The 15,286-nt window shown below is 36.0% G+C and overlaps 1 protein-coding gene across 2 annotated transcripts in view; it reads right to left on the bottom strand.

Annotated features, from left to right (window-relative positions):
* Positions 1 to 8,975, bottom strand: part of LOC121415768 (dual specificity mitogen-activated protein kinase kinase 1-like) — a 40,255-nt gene extending 31,280 nt beyond the window's left edge. For both annotated transcript variants that reach the window (XM_041609093.1, XM_041609094.1), the window contains exons 1-3: positions 8,298 to 8,975; positions 4,602 to 4,836; positions 3,288 to 3,434 (exon numbers count right to left, since the gene is read on the bottom strand). In XM_041609093.1, coding sequence (XP_041465027.1) covers positions 3,288 to 3,434; positions 4,602 to 4,836; positions 8,298 to 8,431 — 516 coding nt within the window. In that variant the 5' untranslated portion in view covers positions 8,432 to 8,975. The remainder of the gene's footprint in view (positions 1 to 3,287; positions 3,435 to 4,601; positions 4,837 to 8,297) is intronic.
* Positions 8,976 to 15,286: the final 6,311 nt, after the last annotated feature.

The following is a 15,286-nucleotide window of genomic DNA, read 5'->3' as shown; positions in this document are numbered from 1 at the left end:
CATACATACATAGCGAATGGTAAAAATCAAAGAAATGTCATTTTCTCAGAAAATTGAAAATGGTTTTCACTGTACCTTTTGTACATGTATATCAATAGACAAATCATTTCACACCCGATCATGAATAGAAAACAAAATTAAGTCATCAGGAACCATACAAAATTTGAAATTCCTGCATTTTATATTACATAACACATGAAGCAGCTGCTCGTTCATGACCTCACAAATCCAAAAGGCAAAACTTTGAACTTTAATAACTTTCTTATTTTTAACAGATTTTCCTCAAACTTTCACCAATATTTTGTTCTAATTTTTCTGCTATTTTTACAACAAAGTTTTCTTCAGGGTGAACTTCCCCTTTAAGATCACCTAGAGTTGACCAATGGTCATCCTTGTCCTAAAAAAGCCAACAATGTGGTTAAACTATAGTATGCTTCACAGACCTGGACCTGTCCGGCAGCCAAAATATGTTATGTTTGATCGGTCTACGTGGGTCAAACAAAACTAAAGCATGCTTTATGCATGTTGCAATATGCATACAGATAATGAATGTTTCGACCTAACTTTGATGTGAACCTTATCATGTATGCATAATTGCATATTGTGTAGAATTTAGTTAAATAATTTATTGTTGTCCATATGCCGGACCTTTGCAAATGCAGTTAGTTCTTGAACTGTATGTTTCGAACGTGCTTCAGGCCTTTCAGGGCTTTGTGTTCAAATTTCATGCGAAACATGCTTTCATCAAAATGGACCTTTTTTTAAAGCGATTTAAAAAGGGCGAGGAGGAAACAAATTGACGAGTCTCTTTATGTAACTGTAAGAAAATATGACCCTGAATCCATTGAATTTGGATTCATCATGACTGGCAGTGATGCAAAATCAAAAGCAATGTGTCAAATGTTGAAGGTATTCAGCATTCTTAAGTTATGTTGTCATGGTTGTATACGTTTGGAGGAGGGGCTCAAAGGCCGGGCTACCTAAAGTTATACACACTATTCACTAATATGCCCAGAGGAAGAAAAAAAAATGGGGGAAAAACTATAGTATGTTTCACAGACCTGGACCTGTCCGGCAGCCAAAATATGTTATGTTTGATCGGTCTACGTGGGTCAAACAAAGCTAAAGCATGCTTTATGCATGTTGCAATATGCATACAGATTATGATGGTTTCGATCTAACTTTGATGTGAACCTTTTTTTTTATTATTATATTTACTTTGATGTGAACCTTATCATGTATGCATATTGTGTAGAATTTAGTTTAATAATTTATTGTCGTCCATTTACCGGACCTTTGCGAATGCAGTTAGTTCTTGAACTTGAACTGTTTGTTTCGAACGTGCTTCAGGGCTTTGTGTTCAAATTTCATGCCAAACATACTTTCATCAAAATGGACCTTTTTTTAAAGCGATTTAAAAAGGGCGAGGAGGAAACAAATTGACGAGTCTCTTAATGTAACTGTAAGAAAATATGACCCTGAATCCATTAAATTTGGATTCATCATGACTGGCAGTGATGCAAAATCAAAAGCAATGTGTCAAATGTTGAAGGTATTCAGCATTCTTGTTATTAAGTTATGTTGTCATGGTTGTATACGTTTGGAGGAGGGGCTCAAAGGCCGGGCTACCTAAAGTTATACACACTAATATGCCCATTATAATTATTGTCTATCTTTGAGTCGAGACAAGTAATCATATCGCTTTCTTCAAATTTTGGTAGGTGGGTCTCGAAAAAAAAATTGAGAAGCAAAGTGGTCCTCGTGTAAAAAAAGGTTGAGAAGCGCTGATGTAGATGATATCTGAATCTTATCTAACATTGAATCAACTGTAATATGGTTTCCATTGTATTTCTGATATCAGCACAATATGCAACCATCATATTTGGAGAAAAAAAATGGAGTGTTAAGGAAATCACCCCCCCCCCCCCCCCCTTCTAATGTCCACAAGGAAGTGATCTCTCACTGATAATGCACATGAAATAAAAAAAGAATGCAATTTGAATCTTCCACAATCCCATCTGTGATGTCAGGGGTGGGATATGAACCTCACCATCTCATCCATGTGGTTGCTGCAGTGGGACATGAACCCACACCATCATATCCATGTGGTGGCAGCAGTGGGATATGAACCTCACCATCTCATCCATGTGGTGGCTGCAGTGGGACATGAACCCACACTAACACATGAGGTATTCAGCAGTATGATTTGAACCAACACCATCTAATCAATGTGGTGGCGGCAGCGGGACCTAACCCACACCATCATATCTACATGTATGTGGTGGCAGCAGTGGGATACATGTATGAACCAACACCATCTAATCAATGTGGTGGCAGCAGTTGGATATGAACCAACACCATCATATCCATGTGGTGACAGCAGTGGGATATAACCCCACTGTCTCATCCATGTTGTGGCAGCAGTGGGATATGAACCTACACCATCTCATCCATGTGGTGTCAGCGGTGGGGCACGAATCCACACCATCACATCCATAAAGTGGCAGCAGTGGGACAGGAATTCAAACCACCTCTGGTCCTCTGCCATGTGGTTGCAGCAGTAGGACTTGAACCGACATCATATCGTCCTTGTAGTAGCAATGACATGAATACACACCATCTCATTTATATGGTGGCAGCAGTGTGATACAAACCTTTACCCTCTTATTTACATTTGCCAGAAGTGTGAGATGAACCAAAATCATCTCATTGGTGACAGCAGTGGGATGTGAACTCACACCGGCTCACATGCAAATTCTACACATCTGGGAAGTGGAATGGTGATTTTTATTTTTCAACCTATCACTTGAAGTATACAAATGAATTAAAATATAAATCTACAATTTATATTGGTAAGGTACTTTTACACTGAACCCCACTTGTAGAATATCAACATCATTTTCACTTTGAAGGTCATAAGAGAAATAAAGATTTTGGATAAAGTGGACCTTCCAACCTTTTGGAATGAGAAACTGTATTCAGTGACACCCATAACAGTATTTTTTTAAATCAAACATTGACCCCAGATGACCTTTCACCTTGATCTGGTTACCTGAAATTACATTCATCCAATTTCAATACCGATAATACTTGCATAAATTTAGGCAGAGATATGTTGAGATTTTTTTTTCAATCAAATGCAATTTGTTTATTATTTTTAATTTGTTCTTTTTAGATAATCCTAGAAAATGTAATATTTAAGGCAAGATCGTAATACTTGGCAGGTCTGAAGAAGACACCCTGATATTAATGAGGAATACTATACATGTAGATGAGCTTTTTCTTACCATGTTTTCCATACAGATACAGATCTCTCCATCACTGTAATATGCTCCGAAGAAACCCACAATGTATGGTGAATTGCACTCATGAAGCACTTTAAGTTCTCTGATGATCTGATTCCTAATTGCTGGTTTGATTTCAAGTTTAATGAGCTGTGAATCATAAAAAAATACAAATGAATTCTAGTATACAGTGAAAAGTACAATGTGTATGGAAAACAAGCTGGCTTAATTTCAAGTTTAGTGGGCTGTGTGGAGTTTTCAAAACACAATGTTCACAATGATTTTAATGATGAACTGGTAAAAAAAGATTGGGTAGTGAGATTTCATTTTTTTTTTAACAAGATAAAAGCCTTGCTCTTCAGTAAACCTGTTTTATTCAGCTTTAAGATACAACACAATATACCTATATGTACATCATGCAGTTCAGATCACTAAACAAATTTATGTTCCATTTCTTCATTCTTCAAAATGAGCAGACAGTAATTAGAATAAATACTATACAATGGAATGGATAGACTTGGGATTGCTAGGAATAAATGAAGCTAATATTGTAGGGTTTAAAGCAGAGACGCAATATGTACATGTACATTGTCAAGTTATCTATTATGAATACTAAAATATATTGCCAATTACTGTGTCTGATCGAAGTGCAACTACTACTGAACTCTATCTACTATACTTCTACTACTACTACATATATCTCTTAAAGTACTACAACCACCACCATTACTACTACATGTACTACGACGACTACTACTACTACTACTATTACTACTACCGTACTACTTACTACTACCGGTACCACTATATCTACTACAACCACCACTACCACTACTACTACTACTGTTACTACTACTACTACTATTACTACATGTACAACTACTACTACTACTACTACTGGGAAATTCCATAAAATATATATACATGTACGTCTGACCCAATTTAGTGAGACCTTCATAAAATTTTGTGTTTCTGATTATTTGTTCTTTTGACAGTCTGTAATGCTCTCAAAAGATGACTTGGTCAGTTTATGAAGTGATGTAAAACTTGAGAAAATGGGGGTCTATAAAGGTTGATTATTTTACGGAATTGGCCTACTACTACTACTACTACATGTACTACTACTACTACTTCTACATACTACTACTGTGCTACTACTACTACTACATCCTTTACTACTACTACTACTACTACTGTACTACCACCACCACCACTACTTCTACTACACGTACTACATGTAGTACTAAGTACTACTAACTACTACTTCAATACTTCTCACTTTTATTAAAAAGCAATAGACAGTAATTTTAGACTCACCTTTCTTGCCATAATCATGCTGCTAGCCTTATGTTTCACTTTCGTCACCACACCACCATTTCCTGCTCCGAGTTCCTTAAGCACATCAAATTGGTCATTGGTTAATTCTCCAATTTCCATAACCTTTTTTTTATTTGTGAGGAATTCCTCAAGACGTTTCCTTTGGGGTCCATTAAGATCAAGATTTTTCAGTTTCTTTGCCAGAGCATCAACTTTGATTCCTGAGGTGTTTCTCCTGTTCAACATGAAGTGGATGGTAGCAGGGGTGGTGAAGTGGGTAGGGAGGGGCAGGATCCAAAATGAAAAAAAAAATACATCATAAAAAATCTGTCAATGTCAAGTTATAAAGCATGGTGGTTGGTTGCATTATTTTGAGAAACCATTTTCAATTAAAGAATACCTGCTTTCAAGGAGTTACTGTCACCACACTTTTGAAAAAGAAAGCCACTTTACATACCGTACATGTATATGATACAGCCATTCTTGCATTTTAAACACAACAATTTTCCATCATTATCAAATTTTGAAGATGTCTCCTTAAAAAATGAAACAAGATGGACTTTGTGAGGTAACTCTGCTAAAGTGAAAACCAACATTCCTGAAACTTGACTGAATGCAACAGAGACTTTCTAGTCATTATTTTGTTTAAATAATTACATGTACATGTATGTATAGTGGAAAGCTAATGGTTTCACATTGCATTATATGCAATTATTCCAAGTCAGCCTTTTCTTCCTTTGGTAAAACTGAAGTGAGAATGTTGAGAACTTGAGAAAAGTGTAAATGGTGGTGTGATCACTGATTTTTTTTTTTTTTAGTTAGAGATACATTGTACAAATCAGAAATCTTATTTTGATATCTGATTCATGCTTGATATTTGTCTAAACATCACTAAAACTTTCATTGATCATTTCCTGTGAGATAGTTGAGAAAAGTGTGCAAACTGCAATAATTAATTTGAATCATTGATTTCATGTTTTATACTACCCAACATTCTAGTTTCAATATGTGATTCATGTTTCCAAGTTTGTGTGAACACACCCCCTGGTCAGACATAACTATCACTGATCACTTCTTGTGAGAAAGTTGAGAGAGGTTTACAATTGTTCTCAGCTGATCTCAAGCTAAGGACAATGATTGCCAACAGAGCAAACAGCACCTGATCACAATCACATGAACAAGTTATTTCCTGATTAATCAATTACTCAATGTTCTGCCAGATGAGGCACAAATACTCATTTAATATTAAAAAAAGAAATGTTACAATTGATTCTTCTTAAAGTCAAATCTTGGCAGCTTTCAAGAAAGCATTTTAATTGTTAAAGGGTGAAATCCACTCTGATAAAAAATTTTGGTTATTTTTTTGTTTACAAGTTTAACAGATCTAAGCCAATTAACTTCCTCAAAATTGTTCCATTGGAGACCATCATCATCAATTCATAATCTTCATAATCATCATCATTGTCGCCATCATCACTATCATCACTACCATCATCACTAATGACTATCATCACATCACTATCATCATCACTATCGGGCACCATCATCACAATCATCACTACCATCATCACTGCACTATCATCATCACTAGGTGGTTTCAGACCGCCTCGAAGTTCGCCAGTTCCAGGTATTCTCTGATCGGGAAATTTACCCCGATCAGAAAATACCAGGTATTTTGGTAATGTGAAAGCAAACTACGCGTAATTTCCCCGAAAGAAAATACCCGCTAAATAGTAGGTACTTGGCGAAATTACGAGAACTTTCGTGGGGATTTTTCCAAGGTCGCAGGTATTTTGGCGATGTGAAAGCAAATTACGGGAACTTTTAGCCCAGCGTGTCGTTGGGCGCGGCGGCGTGGGTGGCTGCTGGGCTAGTGATTTTGAATCTCGCGCCTTTCCTGCTTATCAGACCATACTGCGCATGCTCGTAACTTCGGGAACTTATCCCGAAGGATGTGTTTCGGGGCGGTGTGAATGCAGGAATAATTAACGGGTATTTTGTAGCCTTAAAAAGTTCTCGTAATTTAACGGGGATTCTTGTGATCGAGGCGGTTTGAAACCACCTACCATCATCATCACCATCATCAACATCATCATTACCATCATCACTATCATGACTTGCCATCATCAGTATCGATCACTATTATATTTTTATCTTATCATCATCACTACAGAGTTACTGAGTATCATAAAATCATTGAATTGACATAAATACTTTTAAAGGGGAATGAAACCTTTGGAACAAATAGGCTTGTGTAGAAACAGAAATATCAAAGAATAAGAATAAAGAGAGTTTGAGAAAAATCGGACAAATAATGAGAAAGTTATGAGCATTTGAATATTGCAATCACTAATGCTATGGAGATCCTCCCATTGGCAATGCGACAAGGATGTGTGATGTCACTGATGAACAACTTTCCCTTTGGTGGACTATAAAACACCCTCAAAATGTCTCTTTTTGCTTTTTCTTACGATGATACAAACTCTTTATCCATTATGTATTCTTAAAAAATATGTATTATATGCCCTCATGTAGAAAGAACACATGATCTATGGATAGATGTGATAAAAGAGGCAATTCAAGTGAAATATATACTAAAGTAATGGGGAGAGTTGTTCATCAGTGACATCACACATCTTTGTTGCATTGCCAATTTGCTATCTCCATAGCAATAGTGATCGCAATATTCAAATGCTCATAACTTTCTCATTATTTGTCCGATTTTTCTCAAACTTTTGTTGATCTGTTTCTTTGATTTTTCTGTTTTCACTCAAGCTATCTTGTTCCAATGGTTTCATTCTCCTTTAAAGTGATTATTAATCTTATATCATTGTATCTACAGGCATAGGCATATTATTAGTATAATCACCATCATTTCATCACCATGGACCAATTTGATTTTTTAATAGAAGAGGATTTAAATAATGGCAAATGGCATGCAAATCACTGTCTAGGCCCTACAATTTCCACCCTGGCCCCCTTCCTGTCTGTCCCTTTTTATCAACTACGTTGTAAGTTCCCCAGGGGGGCCACTTACATTGAAGAGTGGATACCATGCGCGACCAGAAAACACGTAAAAAGGATGTCTTTTTCACGATGGGGCACATTACGTACGTAACGTGATATTAGGGTATCAAAAACACAAAAATACGGAAAAAAGGGTATCTATTTCGCTAGGAAAATTACGTGTTTAGGGTTGAATTTCCAGGGATGATAAAACAAAATTAAAATGTTTTATAAAGGATGTCCTTTTTGCCCAAACACTTCGTGTTTAGAGTCCGATTTGCGCGAGGTGTAGAAGGTGGGGTCGTACTAAACCAAATAAGGTAAAGCTGACGACCGAAGGACCCGTAACAATAAAACATTCCTTTACTTGTTTAGGGGTTAATTTTCAGGGAACATTTGCCAAGAGTATTGTTTTGTTACCAATACTTGTTAAGGGTAGGGTTTCACTCGCCAATACTTGTTAAGGGGTCCATTTTCAGAATATGGAAATTTAGCGTGCTTTTCGAGACCCCATGGTCGCGCATGGTTTCCACTCGTGAATGGAAGTGGCCCCCCCGGGGTAAGTTCTCATTATCAAAATTATACCTTCACAGCACAGCCCATTTATATGTTTCAATTTAAATCCATGTTGGCATGTAATAATGTATAGGCCCTAACGTTAGATTATACTGTGAAAAAACAAAATCTTACTCTGTTGTTGCAGCAGACGTTGCGGATTGTGACTGTGGTTTCTGGCCCGCACCGCCATTTGATTCAGCTGGTACTGGCATTATTGTCAAGTTCAATAAATTTTTGTTCTTCCCATGCATCTTATTCTTGGACATTTTGTCAGTTTGTTATTTGCCTTCCGGCTTCCACACTGGGGCACAAGATAGGACAGTCTATGGCTGTCGAAAGTGTCAATGCACCAATGGCAATAATGCAATGCAATGCACAGTGTCGTCTGAATAGTACTCGGCAGAATCGAATCCTCAGTCTCAGTTACTTCTTCCTTGTTACCTTGAGAAATTATCCAAACTCATCTGTGCATCAAGCTCTCTGTAACGTTAGGTGTTATTTTGCGAAACGAGGCCGAGGAAGAGTTCGTCTTGCGACCGCCACAAATATCCAATCTTAGTAAGATCGGCTGTGCTCTCAATGCAGAGATCGAGAATCAATCGACTCTACACACACAGCATACGCAGCACACGACGTACGTACGTACCCTCGATTCTAGCCCGTTCAGGACGGCAGGTTTCGATCGTGATCTCCGCTCCGATACAGGCTTGTCTAGGGACTCTCTCTGCACAACACAAACTTCAACGGGAAAATACCGATGAGCATCGGACGGAGTTATCCGCAGGAAGTTCCTGTCGAGTTTTCCCTATTCATCCCATAATGCTTCAGTGCATTCGAATGCGCATGCTCAGTTCAATTACGTGCTGTGCTAACTGTAAGTATACTTGTACAATCATAGACATTCGACATGGTACAATCAATCATTCTAGAGACAATAAAGGCAAACTAATGTCAGAATCATTTAAAATGAAAAATGTATTTATATATAACAAATTAATTGATTATTGGAATATGTTGCTTTTCTATTTCAAGGGGGTAACCGAACAAATACGAAACAAAATATCATTATGCAGTGTAGATCTATTTCTAGATGCGTTATTTCATTCTATCATACGTTTGTTTATAATTCTCTGTGCCCTTCTTGCAACTAAGACTACCCCCCCCCCTTCCAAAATAAAAGGTTCTGTACTTAAGATCGGTTGAAAATAAGGGCTAAGTAAAAATTCAAGTGAAAGTCCGAATTTTTTAAGCTCGAAATTTCCAATTTACTCTCGACGTTTTTCTTTTTTGTGTGTGATTTTTTAATAAAGAATACATGCAGTTTATGTCTATATACTTATCTTCACTTTTTCACAGTTTTTTTTCGTTTGTAACATCATTTTTTCTCTCCTCCTCTTTCAACTAAAACTGTTTCCCACTCTTACTTGGCAGTCTATCAACATTAGTTACGATCTGCTTGCAGATTGATGTAACATTTCATATCTGTTACCTGTAGTTTTACTTTATTCAGTCGCGCAATATGGAGCCAATGGGGAAATGACACCCGCGTCCTTTCCATTGCCATTCTTACGCCTGCCGATATACCGGTAGAGTTCTTCATATCATGCATCTCGATTAGATTTTGCTTCGACCTCAGTGTGCAGTCTCTGAAATTTGTTCCCATATCAATGGCAAGTTCCCCAATTTGAGCTATAATATGGCCCTCAAAATTTCCACCAATAATAGTGAGAAAAAAAGGGGGAATGAAAATTCCCCCTTTTTGAATAAAAATGGGAAGGGAAATTAAGAGTGAAATGATTGATTGATTGATTGATTGGTGGATGGATGAATGTGTGTATTTGAGTTTTGTCAGACGTGTATCAATCAGATATGATTATTTACGTCTGGGACAGACCTTTAACGTCACCATCCGAAAGACGTGACCAGGGCTCGAACCTCTGCAACAATTTGTAACTTCCCCACATAGCTTGGATTACTAGCGCACGCCACAACGCCCAGATGGATGGAATGGATGGGTGGGTGGATGGATTGATGGATTGACTGATTGATTGATTGATTGATGGGTGGGTGGGTTGGTGGATGGATGGATGGGTGGATTGATTGATTGATTGATTGCATGTATTCGTTTTCATTCCAAGATTCAACAAAAGGTACAATGTAAGGCAAACACTATAGTATGCAGAAATGAAAAAAAAGGAAAAAGTGCTGGAAGCAAAGCTTGTTGGTAAGGGTTCTCTGCAATATATCTTTCATCATAAAATTCAAATCGAAAATTAAAAAGGATTGTACAATGAAAAGAATTCTAATGGGGTAAAGTTTTTTAATAGGCCTATATCATTTTTATTATAAATTGTCAAAATCTATAAAAGGTTATTAGCTTTTCCAAAAAAAAGTAAAAATTTTGCACGTTTGCTTCGGTCCCTTGCAACTTTTTCGAAAGGTTATCCTGGGGGGGGGGGGGGTATTACGCCATTGTCCAAAAAGATCCCAGTTTTCAAAATGCTGACTAGCGAGCCATCAACAACAGCTTAAAAAAGAGAGATGCGAGTTTATCTTTATCGAGATACACAGCTTCTTTTTTATTCAAAAAGTGGTTTTAAAAAGTATTAAAAAATTTGCACCTCGTGCTACGCGCTCTCAATATTTATTCAGGAAGATATGCCCATCCTTTTCAAGATGATAAGTGCATAGAATCCCCGTTTGTGCTTATTTACTGTCATTTTTTATTTTTCAGGGAGGAATGATAAAAAAAAATTATCAAGAGTTTCGCATCACTCATCCATAACAGAAGATGCTTAGAATGTCCATATTTTTTTTGGGGGGGGGGTCCAAATCTAAAAAAGTAAAAAATTCAAATCAGCTCAATTGTTCCATATGATGATTATCCTGATTATGATTATAAGAAATCAGAACTTTGCCCCCTTTCAGGTTGGAATATTAAGAAAATATATCAGTTCGCGCTTCACTCTCACATCAGTTGTTAATTAAGGTTATGGTTTTTAAAAAAATAAGAAAGTTATGACATTTTAAAGTTTCGCTTATTTTTCACAAAACATTTACAACTACTCAGTGATGTGCAAATGAGAGAGTTGATGATGTCCCTCACTATTTCTTTTTTTTTAATTGTTTGAACAATGAAATATTTAAATTTATACAGATTTGATAATAATGACCAACTTGACTGAACAAAAAAATGTTAAAACAATGGTAGTTCCACACATGTTCAGGGAGAAAAAAAATATATATTTCACATGACAATGAGAAAATAACGACACAAAAAATAAACAGTGAGTGATGTCATCAGTCCCCTCATATGCATACAAACCAGGATGCGCATATAACAGTTTTGCGAAATTAAGCGAAACTTTGAAATGTCATCACTTTATTTTACATCCGATTTTGATAAAATTTTCAGCATAATACCCTTTTAGAAAAAAACTCCTTTTCTTGGGGTGGACTTGTCCTTTAAGGTTTGCTAGCTGATTATCTTATTCTGAATTAAACTACTTTTCTTCATCTTTATGAAGCGCAAAGTTTCACCTACTTTCGTGTGTACCTCAAGGTTACAATGTCAGTTATACTGTCTATTTGAAAAATATTATTGTGCTTGTGCAACACTTCCATTTCATTCAACTACTACTATTATATATTTGAGCTTATTTTAAATATTGTTTCTTTCCCTTTCTAAAAGTGAGCAAAACATTCAAATGTTTGTTAAAATGAGAATATATAAATTGATACACATAATTGAACAGGAGGAAAGGAACATGACAAAGCAATGGAAAAAGGGAGAATAAGGGGGAAAGAGAGAGGAGAAAAAGAGAGGTGTTGAGAAAGAGCTTTAGTTAGAAGAAAATAATATACCACTTAAGAAATAAAAGTATAACAAAATATATTCATGTAAAATCACATCCATGCCTATTTATAACACACAAGTCTATGAGGTGTTTTAAAACACTTTTTTGTGAAAAAAACCGGGTGTTTTAAAACACACCGTTTAAAACAAGCCAACCCTGCTATAAAGCCAAATGTAATACAAAAATTAGATTTATCTTTAATTCTAGAAGTAGAAACGATCGACACATTTTGGTATCAAAATATGAATTACTCTCCTAGGCTACATGAAAATTTGTACGCCTAGAATTTTTTAATCATTAAATCGTGGAAATTGAATCCATTGAAAATGAAAGCACTACAATCTGTATAATAATCTTGATATTTTCAGCTTACCATCACTGTTACGTAAGATGAGACCATGATTTGCGGCCATCGGACAATTAGATTCAATATTCGTGTTTTCCTTTTCTTTCCTTTTCTCTTTTTCTTGGTTGTGATTTTTTTAAGCGCACAAAGTCTGCCCTCATCTGTACGTCACTGATTTTCATATATAGAAAAATTATTCCAAAGCATATACATTCACTGCATTAGCAATTCTGATATGCTGAGAAGAAACAAAGTTTACAAAACATTTTGATTTTGACTTATCAACAAAAATTGTATCATAAAATAGGTATGGAGAATGGGGGGGGGGTCCACTGAAAAGTATTGCTGCTTAATGATGTATACCCCCTAAAAATACAAATCACAGCTATTCGCCTCGGAAATTATGTACAAGTAAAACAAGGACAAGGAACAAAATCTGGACATGACAATATACATAAATACGCGACAAAAAGAGTAGACTGTTGCATTTATGTCACAAAAATGTAAAACAGGACGAGTATATGACCGTTACGGTGACGGAAAGAGACTGCATGAGAATATTAAGAATGAAGCAGTGTACTTTGAAAAGAAATATGCTGTATAATATAGTGGTAAAAAATAGTTTAGATCGATAAATTTTAGCACCCTTGGCACCCCTGTAGGTTTTAAGCAATATATATATTTTTTTAGTTTTGTTTTTAAAATAATTGAGAAAATTAATGCCTGTTTTTAATCAATATACGAGATCAAAAATCTGTCACTCTTCGCTTATAAAGTACTAAAACGTATTGTTGTGCAACATGCATTTTGTCCAATCTTGAACTTGTTTATTATTTATTGTAAACATGATATTTTAGCTGTTTATCATGCACTGTTTTTTAAACGCCGAAAACCATTGATGAAATTTGATTGAATATTTAGTTGAAAAGGTAGCATGGTATGGTCGACATAATAGAGGGCGACATACTGAAACTTGCGAAATATATTCATAAAGTTTCATGAAGTCATGATTCCCACCTCTTCTGTAATTGATTTGGAGATTCGTCTTAAAACAAATCACTCATCATTGGCAAAAGGGTTAGGGAGACAAGGGTGGGGAAATTAGGATTATTACAATTTTTTAAATATCTCTTTAAAACCAAGATGTGTGCCAATCTACGAGTTGTTGTAGATGTGCATTTATCATGGAAAAAATGTACCAATAAAGTTTTAAGGAGTGGAGGCATGATATACAAGTTACGTTTCTCTTTACCACAACAAACTTTATAGTATCTGTATATAATTCTATCATTTTGCCTCACTTGTAATGTTGCGTGGGGAATACAGGAATCGTTTGAACACACTACTGATCCTTCAAAAGAAAGCCATCAGACTTATTATATTCGAATTACAGAAGTCCTGGCATTCCTTTATTTCTGCAGCTCAATATTCTGCCTCTTGATGATTTAGTATCCTTGAACTGTTTAGTATACATGTACAAATCGCAATTGACTGAAACTGTTCGTTTTTAACAGATGCTTTTGTTGTTAACTCCAACATTCATTCGTACAATAAGTGACGTCAGAGAAATATTATCCATCAACCGTTTGCAAGAACAAAAACTGCTTTGAGTTCATTTCTATAATAGCTCGTGTCAAGGAATGGAATAGATTACTGCAAAGCATTTAAGATCCATTCCAACACTGCCAATATTAAAAAGCGTGTCGAAAATTTTCATTTGAGAGCTTGAAAAATGTCTTAAATTAATCGTTTGTTTACTTTCTAGTTTATCATTGTGAATATATTTGTATTATTCTCGTTTTTCTGTATGTTTGTTTTTATCATCATTTTTTGCTATAATGTTTTATCTATATCTTCCTTGTTTTTTTTAATGTTATATCAATTTCATGTTATATCAATTTCATTTAGGGGCCCCTCTCACAAACTCTGCATTCATGGGGTCCCAAACCTTTCATGTTATATTCTCTTTGCCAACCTCGTGTTGAATATATTTTGTATTATATCAATGGTTTGAATAAACTTATATCACTATCACTATCACAATGGGTTTATGAATAGAAGTCATGTCATTATAGACACATTTCAATGTTCTCCAATATTATTTAAACACAAATATTAATTAAGTTTCGGCAAATCCTAAATATTTGTTTGTCTTATTGTCTTATTAAGGTTTCCTGAAATTACTATGGTGTGAAAGACGATATGCAACTCATTTACGTCATGAAAATATCCCGACCAAAATAAACTGTGGAGGTGTATGGACGGCTTTTAAAATATTGAGGAAGAAGAAAATGTGTATTGAATTCTCATGGTTGATTGATGCGCCTGTGCAGTTGGTAATGATCGGGGGGGGGGGGGGTTCAGCCCCCTCCCCAGCCCAGGCATTGCCATCTGATTAGTGATGTATGTATGCATGTTTAGCTCCTCCACACTTTCAAAACCATTCCTTGCCCAAAGGGAGGGCGTGTAACTTTAATGCCAGTAGGCCTGGCGTCATTGTCTGTAAAAAAAAAAATCCTTTTTATACACTTGAAATTTATTCTTGAATGTGACATTAACTTTGGTATCGCGTATATATGTTTTGTGGATATGTTATATGATAAAAACTAGACTATCCGTCGTTTTCTGGCTGGTATTTAACATTTTTTTTACATTTTACTGAGAACCATCGTATGGAGCCAACTAGTTTAGAGGAACAACCAGTGTGCGCAGGGGCCGCGGAACCGGGGGGGGGGGGGGGGGCTTCGGACCTCACTTTTTTCCAATACCGTGTACAAAAACGCAAAAATGACCATACGATTGTGATTTTTAACATGGTCAGCCCCCCCCCAACTTTGAAAACCGTTCCGCGGTCCCTGGTGTGGGCTTTTGGTTTAACTAAAAACATATATGTAAAAAAAGGAAATACGGGCCATAAA

This window comes from Lytechinus variegatus, chromosome 5 (assembly GCF_018143015.1).
Source record: "Lytechinus variegatus isolate NC3 chromosome 5, Lvar_3.0, whole genome shotgun sequence".
Lineage (NCBI taxonomy): Eukaryota > Metazoa > Echinodermata > Echinoidea > Temnopleuroida > Toxopneustidae > Lytechinus > Lytechinus variegatus.
This window is presented reverse-complemented; position numbering and strand designations above follow the sequence as displayed.